The sequence below is a fragment of the Mustela nivalis genome (genome assembly GCF_964662115.1).
Source record: "Mustela nivalis genome assembly, chromosome: 5".
NCBI lineage: Eukaryota > Metazoa > Chordata > Mammalia > Carnivora > Mustelidae > Mustela > Mustela nivalis.
In genome coordinates this window covers 62,996,061-63,009,169 of record NC_139024.1, presented here as the reverse complement: position 1 = coordinate 63,009,169, position 13,109 = coordinate 62,996,061, and the positions used below count along the sequence as shown (strand labels likewise).

The 13,109-nt window shown below is 43.5% G+C and overlaps 1 protein-coding gene across 3 annotated transcripts in view; it reads left to right on the top strand.

Moving 5' to 3' along the window:
- The first annotated feature begins 2,103 nt into the window (after positions 1 to 2,103).
- Positions 2,104 to 13,109, top strand: part of ARFGEF3 (ARFGEF family member 3) — a 182,397-nt gene continuing 171,391 nt past the window's right edge. For 2 of the 3 annotated variants that reach the window (XM_082731056.1, XM_082731055.1), the window contains exons 1-2: positions 2,105 to 2,334; positions 10,450 to 10,501. In XM_082731056.1, the coding sequence (XP_082587182.1) occupies positions 2,250 to 2,334; positions 10,450 to 10,501 (137 nt within the window). In that variant the 5' untranslated portion in view covers positions 2,105 to 2,249. Of the gene's footprint in view, positions 2,335 to 10,449; positions 10,502 to 13,109 lie in introns of all 3 variants that reach the window. The other variant, XM_082731054.1, reaches the window with a different exon arrangement.

The window sequence follows — 13,109 nt, the reverse complement described above, 5'->3', positions numbered from 1 at the left end:
TGTAGATAGTTTTCAATTTTTAAAAAATGATTGAACAGCATATTGAAATTCTTGTAGAAAAATCTTTATCCACTTCTATAATCACTTGCTTAGGATGAATTCCTAAAAGTAGGACTGCTGAATCGTAGCCATATCTGTGCTCTATACACATCTGGAATCCCTCCAGGATTACCCTCCCACTAGCATCTGTGACACAATAGGGTCCAGTTGGCCAGCTCTTAGCCAATTTGATTGATTTTTTAAAAAATCACACTTTACTTGAATGTTTGTGCTCTTTTGATAAGTAGGTGTTTGAATATTTCTCAAAGGTTATGTAAGTTATTTGTATTTGTGGACTGACTTCACAATCATTGCCCATTTTTTTAAGAGTGTGCAAATGCATTTGTTTTTTAATATTCTGCAAGAGCTTTATTACAAAGCTATTAGAACTTTATATCTCTGAAATTACTACTTTTTCTAGTAAATTTCTAGTAAGTTTGTTTTTAATCATAAAGTGATAATAAATACTCTTAAAAAGAATAAGGGGACCCCGGCTTTCTTTCTTGCATCCTGCTCTATCCATTCCATCCACTGCCTCCTGCAACCTTTGCCAAACCCCAGGAATCAATAACTCAATACCTGAAGGCTTTCAAATCCTCATTTCTATCACGCAGCACTGTACTACGTTTCTGCCCATAAGTGAAATACCCTGTGGGTTTCTCATTATCATTTTCCACCTGAGTATGTTCAAAACTGAACTCGTATACTCCCCAGATTCCAAACCCTTTCCTTCTCTTTTTTAACTTGGAAGATGGGGCGACAATCCTCCCCTCTTTCCAGAAAAGAAACCTGGAAGTCATCCCAGATGCTAACCACCCCAATCAGTCATTAAATCCTCTGCTTCCACTCCTTAAATATCTCTGGCGGTATTTTCCTCTATTCCTTTCCACCTACTATTGGCCTAACTTATTTCTAGATTACTGTAGAATTTTCTTACTGTTCTCCCAGGTTCCAGTTACTCCTTTGCAAAAAAGAATTTTTCCCTACCACTACAGTGACATTTTTAAAGAAAAACAAATACGCTTAAAATCCGTTCTTAGCTCCGAGTCACGGTTTTCACAAGAGGGAAACAATGAGATGCCAAATGAGATTCCTGTTTTCCTCTCCCTCTTTCCTTCAAAGCCATCCCGGAAGCACGGCGCGCGCGCTCTCAGGACCTGAGGCCCTGGCTATTGCTCCCTTCCTCCAGTATCTGGACACCCACAGTCTGTTTCCCAACTTTCAGCCAAAGTGTTCTTTACTGGGGAAGCTCCTCCTGCCCATCTTTTCCCACCCCCACCAAAGTTGGACACCTGCTTGGGCCCCTATGCGTCCCCCCCCCCCCTTTTTTCCCTCTAGAGGATAACAATTTAGCGCAAGAGAATAAGGAAAAGGGGGTTTGGATTTAGGAATATGTTTTGAGGCTAACTCTGGTAGGTGTGGGAAGTAACTTAGCCTCTCTGGCCTGGTTTCCTCCTGTGTATAATGGGGCTACGAACCCTCATCCCCCCACCTCCTCCGCGAGATCGTGTACTGGTACCCGGTAGGGGAGAGGCAGTCTATTCACAGGTAGCGCCCGAGCCGGGCACAGAGCCCAGAAGGGCTGTGCACTGAGCAGTGAGCACCGGACACCGGGATGCTAGCGCGCGCCGCCACACTGCGCCCGGGGCTGGGCAAACCCGGCGGGGCCGACCCCACCCCGCCGGGCGCCGCGCAGGGGGGTCGCGGGTAGGGATCCGGGTGGGCGGGGAGTGTGTGTATGGGGGGGCAGAGGCTAGGCCCCTCCCCGCCGGCTGCCCGGGCCGACCAGACGCTCCCAGGGGCCGCGCCGGGCCAACGCCCGGCAGGCGAGCCAGCTCCGGACATCCGCTTCCACCTTCCCGCGAAGCCTTGTGGCCCCGGGGCCTGCCTCGGCGTTGGGTCGGGGACCGCGGCCTCCGGCCTCCAGGCTCCAGCTTGCCGCCGCGCGCGCCGAGCGCACCTGACCCTGGCGGGCGGGGCGGCGGGCGGGGCGGGGCGGCGAGGCTGACGTGGCCCGCGGCATGGAGCGGGCGTGATTCATCAGTGGCCGCGCGGGACCGGCGGGGGGCGAGCGCCGCGGCAGCCCAGGCGCCGGGAGCCTAGCAGTGGCGGCGGCGGCGGCGGCGGAGGCGGAGGCGGCGGCGTCCCCGGCCGGGCCTCCCAAGAGCGCTCCTCTCCCTGTTGGTGGCCGAGACCCTGCGAAGGTCAAGATGGAAGAGATCCTGAGGAAGCTGCAGAAGGAAGCGTCCGGGAGCAAGTACAAAGCCATCAAGGAGAGCTGCACCTGGGCCCTGGGTAAGCGCGGGACACGGGGCGCCGGGCACCTGCCGGCCGGTCGGGCTCCCGCGACCCTGCTCGCGGCCGCCGGAGGGCCGCGCGGGCTGGGGCTGAGCCGGCCCTGATGCTTGGGGCTTCCGATGAGCTGCTGTTATGCATGCGTTTTGCGCGATTGAAAGAGTTGCCTCGGCGAATTGATGCGGGATATGAGAATTTTGGATCGGGCGTTGACATCCATCTGCCTCTTCTCTGGTCTCTGTCTTCTACCAGACTTTAGCGGGGAACCGTGGTCCTCCCCGCCAGGAGGCCCCCTTTTCCCTATCCCCAGCAAGGTAGACGATGGTCACCCATCTCCGAGTTAGACAGGACCACCAGCCGGTGCGAATCCAGGGGCCTGATTCCAAGCGCCTGTGGGAAAAAGGGAAGTTGAACCATCAACCTCGATCTCGAAACACTGGCGAATGTGACCAGGAAGGAATGGCTTCTTTGATTTTCCAGATAGAGGCCAGCTTGTTAAGTATTAGCTTCCATGGTTATTGTACATGAAACATTACATGCGTATGGGATTGCGTTACCTCTGTAATTCTGCTGTGGTGTGCCCTTCAGACAGGTGGGATTTTAAATTTGTGAGCCGTGCAAGTATTGAAGTAAGTTCCTGGTAACACATCTGTGATTCCCATCAGACTCGGGTTTGCCCAACTCCACCTCAAAGAAGACTGCAAGACATTCATTCCAATTCGGCACGAATTTGGGCAATCAGAATTGTCTGGATGGGAATGCAGAGGGATCAGGAGCATACTTTGGGTGACACTGATCAAACCATGGTAAGGCGGAGGAGAAACCAAGGCAGACTTGGGGGCCCCTGGCCTGACCCAAGCCTGTGTGCCTTTCCTCAGCTGCCATTCAATTACAAAATAAGATTGAATCTCTTTCTCTCTTAATCAGAAAGCAATCAGTGCGCGATATGACACCACTATGGTACAACCTGAAAAGAGAGAAGTGCCATTAGCAGGTTTTCCACTAAATGTAGAATCTGGTGGTGTTTTAGGTGACTCTGTTAATATTCAGAGGATTGAAATTCACATATATTGGGTGTATGTGTACAGACAATCCTAGCAACGTCATTTTTCTTTGACATCTGCATATGTCATGGAAGTTTATCTTGTAGGCTGAACTTGACCATTGTTTACGTTTTGGGAATAGGGACCAGATATACTTGAGCAGCTAGGCTCTTAAAGCCACAGTACTAATTTTCCATTGCCATTGTCATTCAGCAGAGCCATTGAGCGCTAGATTCCCAAATGCCTCTAATGAAGGGTCACAGATGGCTGAGTAACATAATAAAGCCGGGCCTGACTGCGCTTTAAACATGCCATTCCTATGTTCATTATTATTTTGCTGTAAATTAAGCAGATTGAGATAACAGGGAGGAGAAGAGTGATTGAGTATTTTTAATGTTTAAATTTTGATTTTCAACATCTTGTTAAATTAAACTGCAGTGTTGCTGAGTCTAGATCCTTGAAGCCATCTGGGAAGCCCACACGTGAGGCAGGTATCCGAGCCAAGCCTGGAGTCCGTCCTGACCACAGGAGTGGCTCTGATTCCTTTCCCAGTGACTGTTCTTCTGTAGTTACCGAGAGAAGGCAGAGTGCATGAAATAGTTAAGTAACAGTGCCTGACATTCACTGTGAGGGTTGGGATGAGTAAATCAGGAAAACAGATCAAAGAAGAGGGCATAGAATATGGGGTCAGGGGTGGGGTGGGGAGGAAATGGCTGTGAGCTGGTAGGGCTTTTAAAGTAGATTTGCCTTGAAATCATAGGTAAGCTGTGGATTCCTTCTTCTCTTCAGTTATTTATTTAGCAAACATTTATGAAGGCCTCCCCTGTGCTGAGCATGGGGCTAGAAGGATGAGTACAATGCTTCTTCCCTGTAAGGAGGGTGTTGGGAGGGCATGTGAAGGGAGAAGGGAGCATGAACAAAGACTGTATGGCTTCCTGCTCTTTTCTGCTCCAGTCCATTTTCTACCATTCCATCAGTTGTTGGCTTTGTTTTCGTTTTTTACTATAAAATGCATCCCCTTCAACCCCATAATTTCTTTCTAGATTAAAGTCTAAATTCCTTAGAACACTCTTTAGAATCTAACCCCAGCTCTTGTTTCTTCTTGCTCTGTGACCCCCAAGGGTTTCATAAACTAGAGTGAGCTGCAGCTCTTCTGTGAACACACCAGGCACTGTCTGCTTCTCTGTCTTTACTCCTGCTGGGAATTCCCCTTCCAGACTCCTAAGGCCTAACTCACATAGGAAGCAATCCCTGGGCTCTTCAGGCAAATCCGTTCCTCCCCTGGGTTCAGAGCCCTGCCTTCATGACTGCCTTAGAGCACCTAATACTTTGGATTATTTGGCCATGACAGTTCTTCTAGGGGCAGGATAATTGAGAAATATTGTATTCAGGAGACCAAACCCTCCTGCCCCCAAAACAACAGCAACAATAACAACAACAATAACAATAACAACAACAACAAACCCCTAATTCAAGCTGACTTGAGCAAAATGGAATTTATTCACTCTCGTCACTAAATACCCCCTGTAAAGCTAGCTGTGGGTTGAATATGGCTCAGGAATTACAGTTCAAGGACCTTGCTCTGCTCTTTTTGGGGAGATTGAAACACTCTTCATGAGTCTCCTGGGCTTGTGAATCATCACATTGAGACCATCTCATGAGAAAGAAGCATCAGCCCACATAGACCATCTGAGGGGAGAGGGATCAACCCCCATTAAAACCACCATGGGAGGGAAGAGTCATTTTCACACTTAGTCCATCTGAAGAAAAAGGGGTTATCTCCCACTTGGACCATTATAGGGGAAAGGGGTTACCTTGATATCACAGGAAAGAGGCGTCATTTCCCACTAAAACCATCACAGGAGAGAGGAGTTGTCTCCCACCGAAAGGACATGGGGATGTCATTGCCATATGTTGGCCATCACAGGAGAAAGGGGTCCTCTCCCACTTGCCTGTCATCAGATCATCTCAAGAGAGTGGAGCTCTTCCAGTCACTGCCCAGTCTTTGGTTTCACTTTTTCTCTCTTGGTCCTAATGGGTCATGTGTATACCAAAACCAGTCCTCCAGCTAAGGAATAGAATGGGCTATCTGGCTTTGATCTAGGCTACAAGGCTCACCCAAATCCCTGACTCAGAAAGGGATAGTTTCTTCAAAACAAATTTAGGATTCTGTTTCCGACGGCTGGTCAGCCCAAACAACAAATGTCAACAGTGTAGACGTGCGCTTCTTGAATGGAGGGACTGTCCCTTATGCTTCTGTGTGGCTTTCACACCTACAATAAGAGAAGCAGTTGTTTATAAACAGATCAGCCCATTAATGACTTGTTTGGGTCTTAAGTGAAATTCATCTTTTTTTTCTGTTTGCAAAAGCTACATACGCTCATTTTAGAATATTGAAAAATATTTGGACAGTATAAAGAAAAAAACTAACATCACCTGTAATCTCAAAACCTAGAAAGATCGCTAATCACATTTTGGAGTAGTTCCCTTCTGCAGAGGGTTATACTATCTATGGCAGACTGTCATTTGTTTTTTCTTAGCTTTAGCATCTTCTATGTTTTCATTGATACTTCTCTGAAAATCGGTTTTCTTAATGGCTGCATAATAACCAACAAGCTATATATATATATGTATATATATATATATATTTATGTATCTTCCCTCTACTTTGAGCAAGTTAGGTTGTTAGATATATTTCTTGCCAGTGAAGAAATGGTCTGGCGAGGTTATAGAATAAGGGACGGCGACAGCTTGTGGAGAGCGGAGACGATGGCATTTTCCTTCAAGACTAGTGATCTTGGAAGCATGTGAGCTTTTGGGCTGGATGACACAGAATGTCGAAACGTTGGAACGGCCGGGGACCATGTCTTCATTTTAGAAACCTGTGATGTTTACACATATCAGGAGACTTGTTTCAAAATGGATTTGGAAATGGAGGAGAGGAGAAATAAAACTAGGGGCTGGACCACCAGGTAGGGAAAGAAGAATAGTCCATCCCTCCTGTTTTCCCTCTACCTTTCCACCTACTTTTCCTTCCAGCCAGTTTCTGTTACGTTTACAGCTCGACTTCTCAAAAAGTCTGTAGTGCATGTGGCCACAGCCTGGCTTTCCACTCCCTCTTCCACTACCTCTGTCTATCTCCATCTCCCATCCTGCCACCACCTGGTGGTGAAGAATCCCCATCCAGCTAAGGGATTCTCAGCTGCATGGAACACACTGGCACCCGACTTCCCCTGGCCCCCAGGACCACGCCTTGCCCACTGTTACCATGCCTCCCAAGCGGCCCTGCTCCCTTTGCCAGCTCCCGCACTTCTCCCTCACCTAAATGTTTGAGTTTCTCAGAAGTCAGCCCAGAGGCCTCTTCCCTTCCTCCCAGCCCCACTGGAGTTCACCCACCCATCTCCATAGCTTCAGGTCGGCAGCTGAGAATGTGATGCACCCATTTCCCTCACTCGTCCGCCCCAGGTTCCCCAGGTGACCCGGTACAGGTACCTACTCAGCGTCTCCAACTGGCGAGGATATGCTCAGTATGGCTGCTCTGCGATTTTCCTTTGTCTTTTTTCTTTCTTCAGGTTCTTGGTTAGCCTTTGTAGGGTTGGGTGCTATTGAACATCTTAAGTTGAATATAACCCCCCCCCCCTGTCTAATGAGGAAAACTGCCAGGATTTGGTTGCTGAGTGTCAGCACCTCCCCTTGGAGAGCAGCAACATATTGTCCGGGGCCCTGGCCTGCTAACCACTAGGCCACACTGACCTGACCGGCCTTTGATCTGCTCCCTGCACCTGCATCTCAGGGCTTTGCTTTAGGGTTATCCTGTCTCATCTTAATGACTAACCTCAGTTCTTCCACTTCCTCCTTTGGCCTTGTTGGCTACAGCATCCCTGACCCTACTGATTCCATCTTTCACTTTTGTGGATTGTCTTGCCTACACCCATTCTTTGCTCCATTGGCCACAACAGGCTGAGATCCTCTTATCATGTTTTAGACTGCTCTCACTGCTGAGTCTTGGAGATACATCTGGCATCCATTTTTCCTTCTGATCTTTCAGCAGACCAGCAGAAATAGTTCTCCTTCTCCAATGAAATTGGTTCATACCGGTAGGGCTTGTGGACTCTAAGCCACGAAGAAAGGAATCCACACAGTTTGAGCTGACAAAACTGGGAGCAAATCAGAACTTGGAATATTGAGATTTCTAATAATAAATAAATATTTGGTCTTTGTTCTTATTTCTGGCACAGAGCCCCTAAAATCCTTGAATTTCTAGGTGAAGAGGACCATAAAGTGTTTTTGTCATGTTAATGAAGAAGCAACCTAAGGGTGGGGGCTGTTGCTAAGAGGACCAACCCTGTGTTTAGAGAGTTGGAATTTTCAGTCCCTCCCCAGACCTCCAGGGAAGGTAGAGGGGCTGGAGATTGCATTCAGACTCCCATGGCTGATGATGTAATTAGTCATTCCTATGTAATGAAGCCTCCATAAAAAACCCAAAAGGATGGGGTTCGGAGAGCTTCTGGGTTGGTAAACCCATGGAAACAGGGGGAGAATGGCACCCTCAGAGACATGAAGCTCGCCTTTTCTTCATACCTTGGCGCATGCTTCTCTTCCATTGGGCCCTTCCTGAGTTTTGTCCTTTTATAATAAACCAGTAATGTAGTAAGTGAAATGTTTCTCTGAGTTCTGTGAGCTGTTCTAACAAATTAACTGAACCCAAAGAGGGGGCTCATTCATACCTTCAGCCTGTAGCTGGCCAGTCAGAAGCCAAGATGACAACCTGGATTTGGGATTGGGGTCTGAAAAGGGGGTGCAGTCCTGTAGGACTGAGCCCTTAACTCTGGGATCTGATGCTGTCTCCTAGTCAACGGTGTCAGAATTGAATTAAATGGTAGGACCGCCAGCTGGTGTGAGGGAATTACTTGTTCATGTGGGGAAGCCTCCCCCAACCACACATGTTGGAACTGGATACAGAATTGTTAGCCCTATTGAAATAGAACAGCTTTGGCTGGGAGGCTGTGGGGGAGGGGGAAGAGAATAGTGTTTCATTATCTCTGCTGTTGGAGGCAGGAGTAGTGTGAATAATCCAAAGCAATGGTAAAGTAGTGAACATCCAGGCTGGGTTAATGAGATTTGAGGGTGAGCCTCCTTTCAATATCCCTAACTGTAGGATGATTAAAAAAAAAAAAAAAAAAGTTTTATCTACCATGTCATAAATGTATGTGAGCATCATGAGATGTTGCATAAAATGCTTTTTGAACATCGAGGCTCTCACAATTATGAATTATTATTTGAGGGCGTTAAAGCAGTATTTCAAAGAAAGAGCTTTCCCTTCCATATTTATTATTTTTTAAATTGAAGTTTAATTGACATACAAAACTATATTAATTTCAGGTGTACAACTTAGTGTTTTGACCATTCTGTACGTTACAAAATGTTCACAGTAAAAGTGTAGTTACTGTCTGTCACGAGGCAAAGTTCTTAAAATGTTATTGACGATATCCCCTGTGCTGTACTCTTCACCCCTGTGACTTATTTATTTTGTTACTAGAAGTTTGTACCTCTTAATCCCCTTCTCCAGTTTAACCCATCCTCCACACCTCTCCCCTCTGGTAATCTTCAGTTTGTTCTCTGTACATATTCATGAGTCTATTTTGGGTTTTTGTTTATCTGTTTGTTTTGTTTTTTAGATTCCATATATAAGTGAAAGCATATGGTATTTGTCTTTCTCTGACTTATTTCACTTCGAATATTGTACTCGAGGTCCATCTACCCTCTCACAAATGATGAAATGTCATTCTTTTTCTTATGACTAATATTCCATTATATATATTGCACCTCATTTTCTTTATCCACTCATTTATTTTTTTTAATTATTTTTTTAAAATATTTTATGTATTTATTTGACAGAAATCACAAGTAGACAGAGAGGCAGGCAGAGAGAGAGAGAGGAGGAAGTAGGCTCCCTGCTGAGCAAAGAGCCGGATATGGGGCTCGATCCCAGGACCCTGAGATCATGACCTGAGCTGAAGGCAGAGGCTTTAACCCACTGAGCCACCCAGGCACCCCTATCCACTCATTTATTGAGGGATGCTTAGGTTGCTTTCATTTCTTGGCTATTGTAAATAATGCTGCAATAAACATAAGGGTCCTATATCTTTTTGAATTACTGTGTTTTTTTTTTTTTTCCTTCAGGTAAATACCCAGTAGTAGTGGAATTATTGGATGCTATAGTAGTTCTATTTTTAATTTTTTGAGGGACACCCATACTGTTTTCCACAGTGGCTGTACCAATTTATATTTCCACCAATAGCGCATGAGAGTTCTTTTTTCTCACATCCTCACCAACACTTATTTCTTACCTTTTTGATTTTAGTCATTCTGACAGTTGTCAGGTAATATCTGCTAGTGGTTTGGATTTGCATTTTCCTGATGATGAGTGATGTCAAGCATCTTTTCATGTGTCTGTTGGCCATCTGCATGTCTTCTCTGGAAAAATACCTATTCAGGTCCTCTGTCCCTTTTTTAATTGGATTATTTGGAGTGGATTTTTATTTTATTTATTTATTTATTTATTTTGGCGTTGCGTTGTGTAAGTTCTTCATATATTTTAGATATTAACCCCTTGTTAGATATATGATTTGTAAATATTTTCTCCCGTTCAGTAGGTTACCTTTTGTTTTTGCTGATTGTTTCCTTTGCTCTACAAGAGCTTTTTAGTTTGATGTAGTCCCAGTAGTTTATTTTTACTTTTGTTTCCCTTGTCCTTTGTCTATTTTTATTGCAAGAATATAACATTTTAGCCAGTTGTAGATTAAATTGAAATTCTGGTTCAGGTTGAAATTTAGTTATTCATTCTGTGTTTCTGTAGGGAAATGTATCCTAATTTTTTAACTGCTCTGAGGAAGTCTTTTGAGCTATCAAGAGAGGGTTTTTAGGTATGAGTGACTTGCATGCAGATAATTGAGAACTGACTAATGTATAATTATAGGAATTTCCAGGGAAAAAAGAAATTTAAGAAATTTATCTGCAGATTTTCAGTCTATATGTATTTATTTTTAACTTTGTAATTTTCCTTCTGCAGAAACCCTGGGTGGTGTGGATACCATTGTCAAGATCCCTCCACACTTGCTGAGGTAAGGAGACTGGAGTTGTAAAATATGGTGGAAGTAAAAATCGCCAACTGTGTCTTCCTGAAGCTCCAGATAACCTGACTGGCATATAGCATTTTACTTGTTGACTGAATGCTCTTTTTTTTTTTTTTTTAATATTTTATTTATTTATTTATTTGAGACAGAGACAGTGAGAGAGAGTATGAGCAAGGAGAAGGTCAGAGAGAGAAGCAGACTCCCCGTGGAGCTGGGAGCCTGATGTGGGACTCTATCCCGGGACTCCAGGATCATGACCTGAGCTGAAAGCAGTCGCTCAACCGACTGAGCCATCCAGGCACCCCTGAACACTTTTTTAAACCCATGAGCTGGGATAGTTCATGAGGTTAACATGATGGGAACCTGACTGCAGTGATTTCTAGGCATCTGTGGAGTGAGTGAAATCAGTAATCCAGAGAAAGCAGCTGAAGAATGAAGTGGAAGTGTAAAATTGGTCAGGGAGAAAAATGTCCAGAATCTAAGAGAGAATGTGGACATTGGGCAAGATCTTCCACTGCAGACTAGGAAATGCCCCCACCCCTTGCTGGGGAGAAGCAGTCCTACATCCTGTGGGATGGATTTAAACTCCCGCTGGTCCCTTGGCTGGACACCATCTCTCACAATCTCTGTAGCCATATTCAACAAGCCAGAGGTAGTGAGCCTGTTTCCCCGCCTTCCTTACGGTTCCCCATTCCCCTTCATCATGGAAGAAATGCCCTGTGTTGGACATTTGAAAAGAACAAGTAAGAAAGTTGCCTATGATTACATCACCTAAAGATAACCACTGAAAATTATTTAACAGATTTTCTTAACAGACTTTTCCTTACAGATACACATTTTTACAAATTAGTATGAATTTTATTTATGTTTGTTTCTTCCTTATTTTTTCAGGCCACATAATATGAAGAACATTTTCTAATGTCAATATATGTTCTTGAAATTAAAATATTGTATATTCTTCCATTATATGTCTGCTGTAACATTTATTCAGTAATTTTCTTGTTATTAAACATTTGGATGATTTCTAGATTTTTTTGACATTATTAAAAATATTGACTTAAACAGTATTTTGTTGAGTAAAGTTCTATACTGTAGGACATTATGATTTATTAGGTGTTTTCCATCTCTACAAGTAGAAAGAACAAGAATTATGATTCTGTGTTTTTAAAAAATTTATTGCTTCTCCTATAGTATCTGCTACAAGCTGATATATTGTAGGGGAATTCATGTATTAATCAAACCAAATGTACTTTTATGTGTACAAAGCTAAATGGATAGAATGCCTGGCAAGAACACTCTTGCCTGGGGTTGGGCGGCTGTGTTCCAGGCGGGGTATACATGAAGACTTTCTAAGACATATGAAGGTGTTGATGGTTTAGGGAGATGGTTTCCTGGTCTTCATCATCTATAGATACTCTTTCTGAAAACTGCTTTTGCTACATCTCCTTTTCTATCTTACCTATTAGAGTCCCTTTTCTCCTTGACCAAGGAAGGCACAGCTATTACCCAACCCATTCCAAACCTTACTGTGGTGTGTTGTCCTGGGGTGCAAAAGTCTCGTCCCACCAACAAAGCACTATGAAAATACTAGTGTTTGTGTTGATAAAAAGGCCAGATTTAATGGCCAGACCATACATCTTTTTGTAAGTTAGTTTTTTCATCTTGGCTTTCAACAAAATTGAAGGAAGACCTAATCTAATTATAAGATAATAGACAAAAAGATGTTTTGATGGTAAGTATCCTTCATTCTCTTCTTTGTGTAAATAAGATTTCTTACTGCTTACATCCATAAAAATGAAAAGGTATGGAAATGATGTTAAATCCCCACCTTATTATAGCAATAAGGAATGCTCCATCCATAGGTATATGAAGTAATTGGAGAAAAATAAACTTGGCTTATCTGTTTCTTTAGAAATGCATTCTAATGAAACAGAAAAAAATAAAATAAAAAAGACAAAATAAAAGTATACTTTCCATGTTAACTACATTAACATCCTTATAAATATTCATTAGTGTTGTTTGGATCAGTTGGGTCCATTAGTAATCACACCTTGAACCAGAAGAAAAGTAAACACTTTAAATAGTATGGACATAGGAAATTTTTAAAAAATCACTTTATACACATTTTGTTATACGGAAATGTAACAGGGAGATTAATAAAGGCCTCTCAAGAGTTAAGACATATTATATTGAGAGAAAATTAAGTTGGGGAAATAGAATGGAAATATAAGTTCAAGGAGAAAATAGACCAATGTAGCATTTTTTTACTGTTAAAGAAGAGTTTGCTCATAAACTTTTTTGTTGGATGAAGGTGGTTTTCAAACTGTTGTGGTATTTAGATTTCACTAGATACATTTAAAGACCTGACATGTTTTAATTAAAAATTGTAGTACTTTCAATATGGCAGAATTGTAACCTTTTCCATTAATTAAAATTATAAAGAAATGTAAATGTGAATTTAAAATACATGAAAAACAGAACTTTAACTTTTTCTTAGTGGCTGTTTGAGCAAATAAGTTTAGTTAACAGTGCCTTAAAGGTGAGTTCCTGATCCAGAGGGTTGTTGAACCTGGCGGCTGGGCTTCTTGTGGTTCTG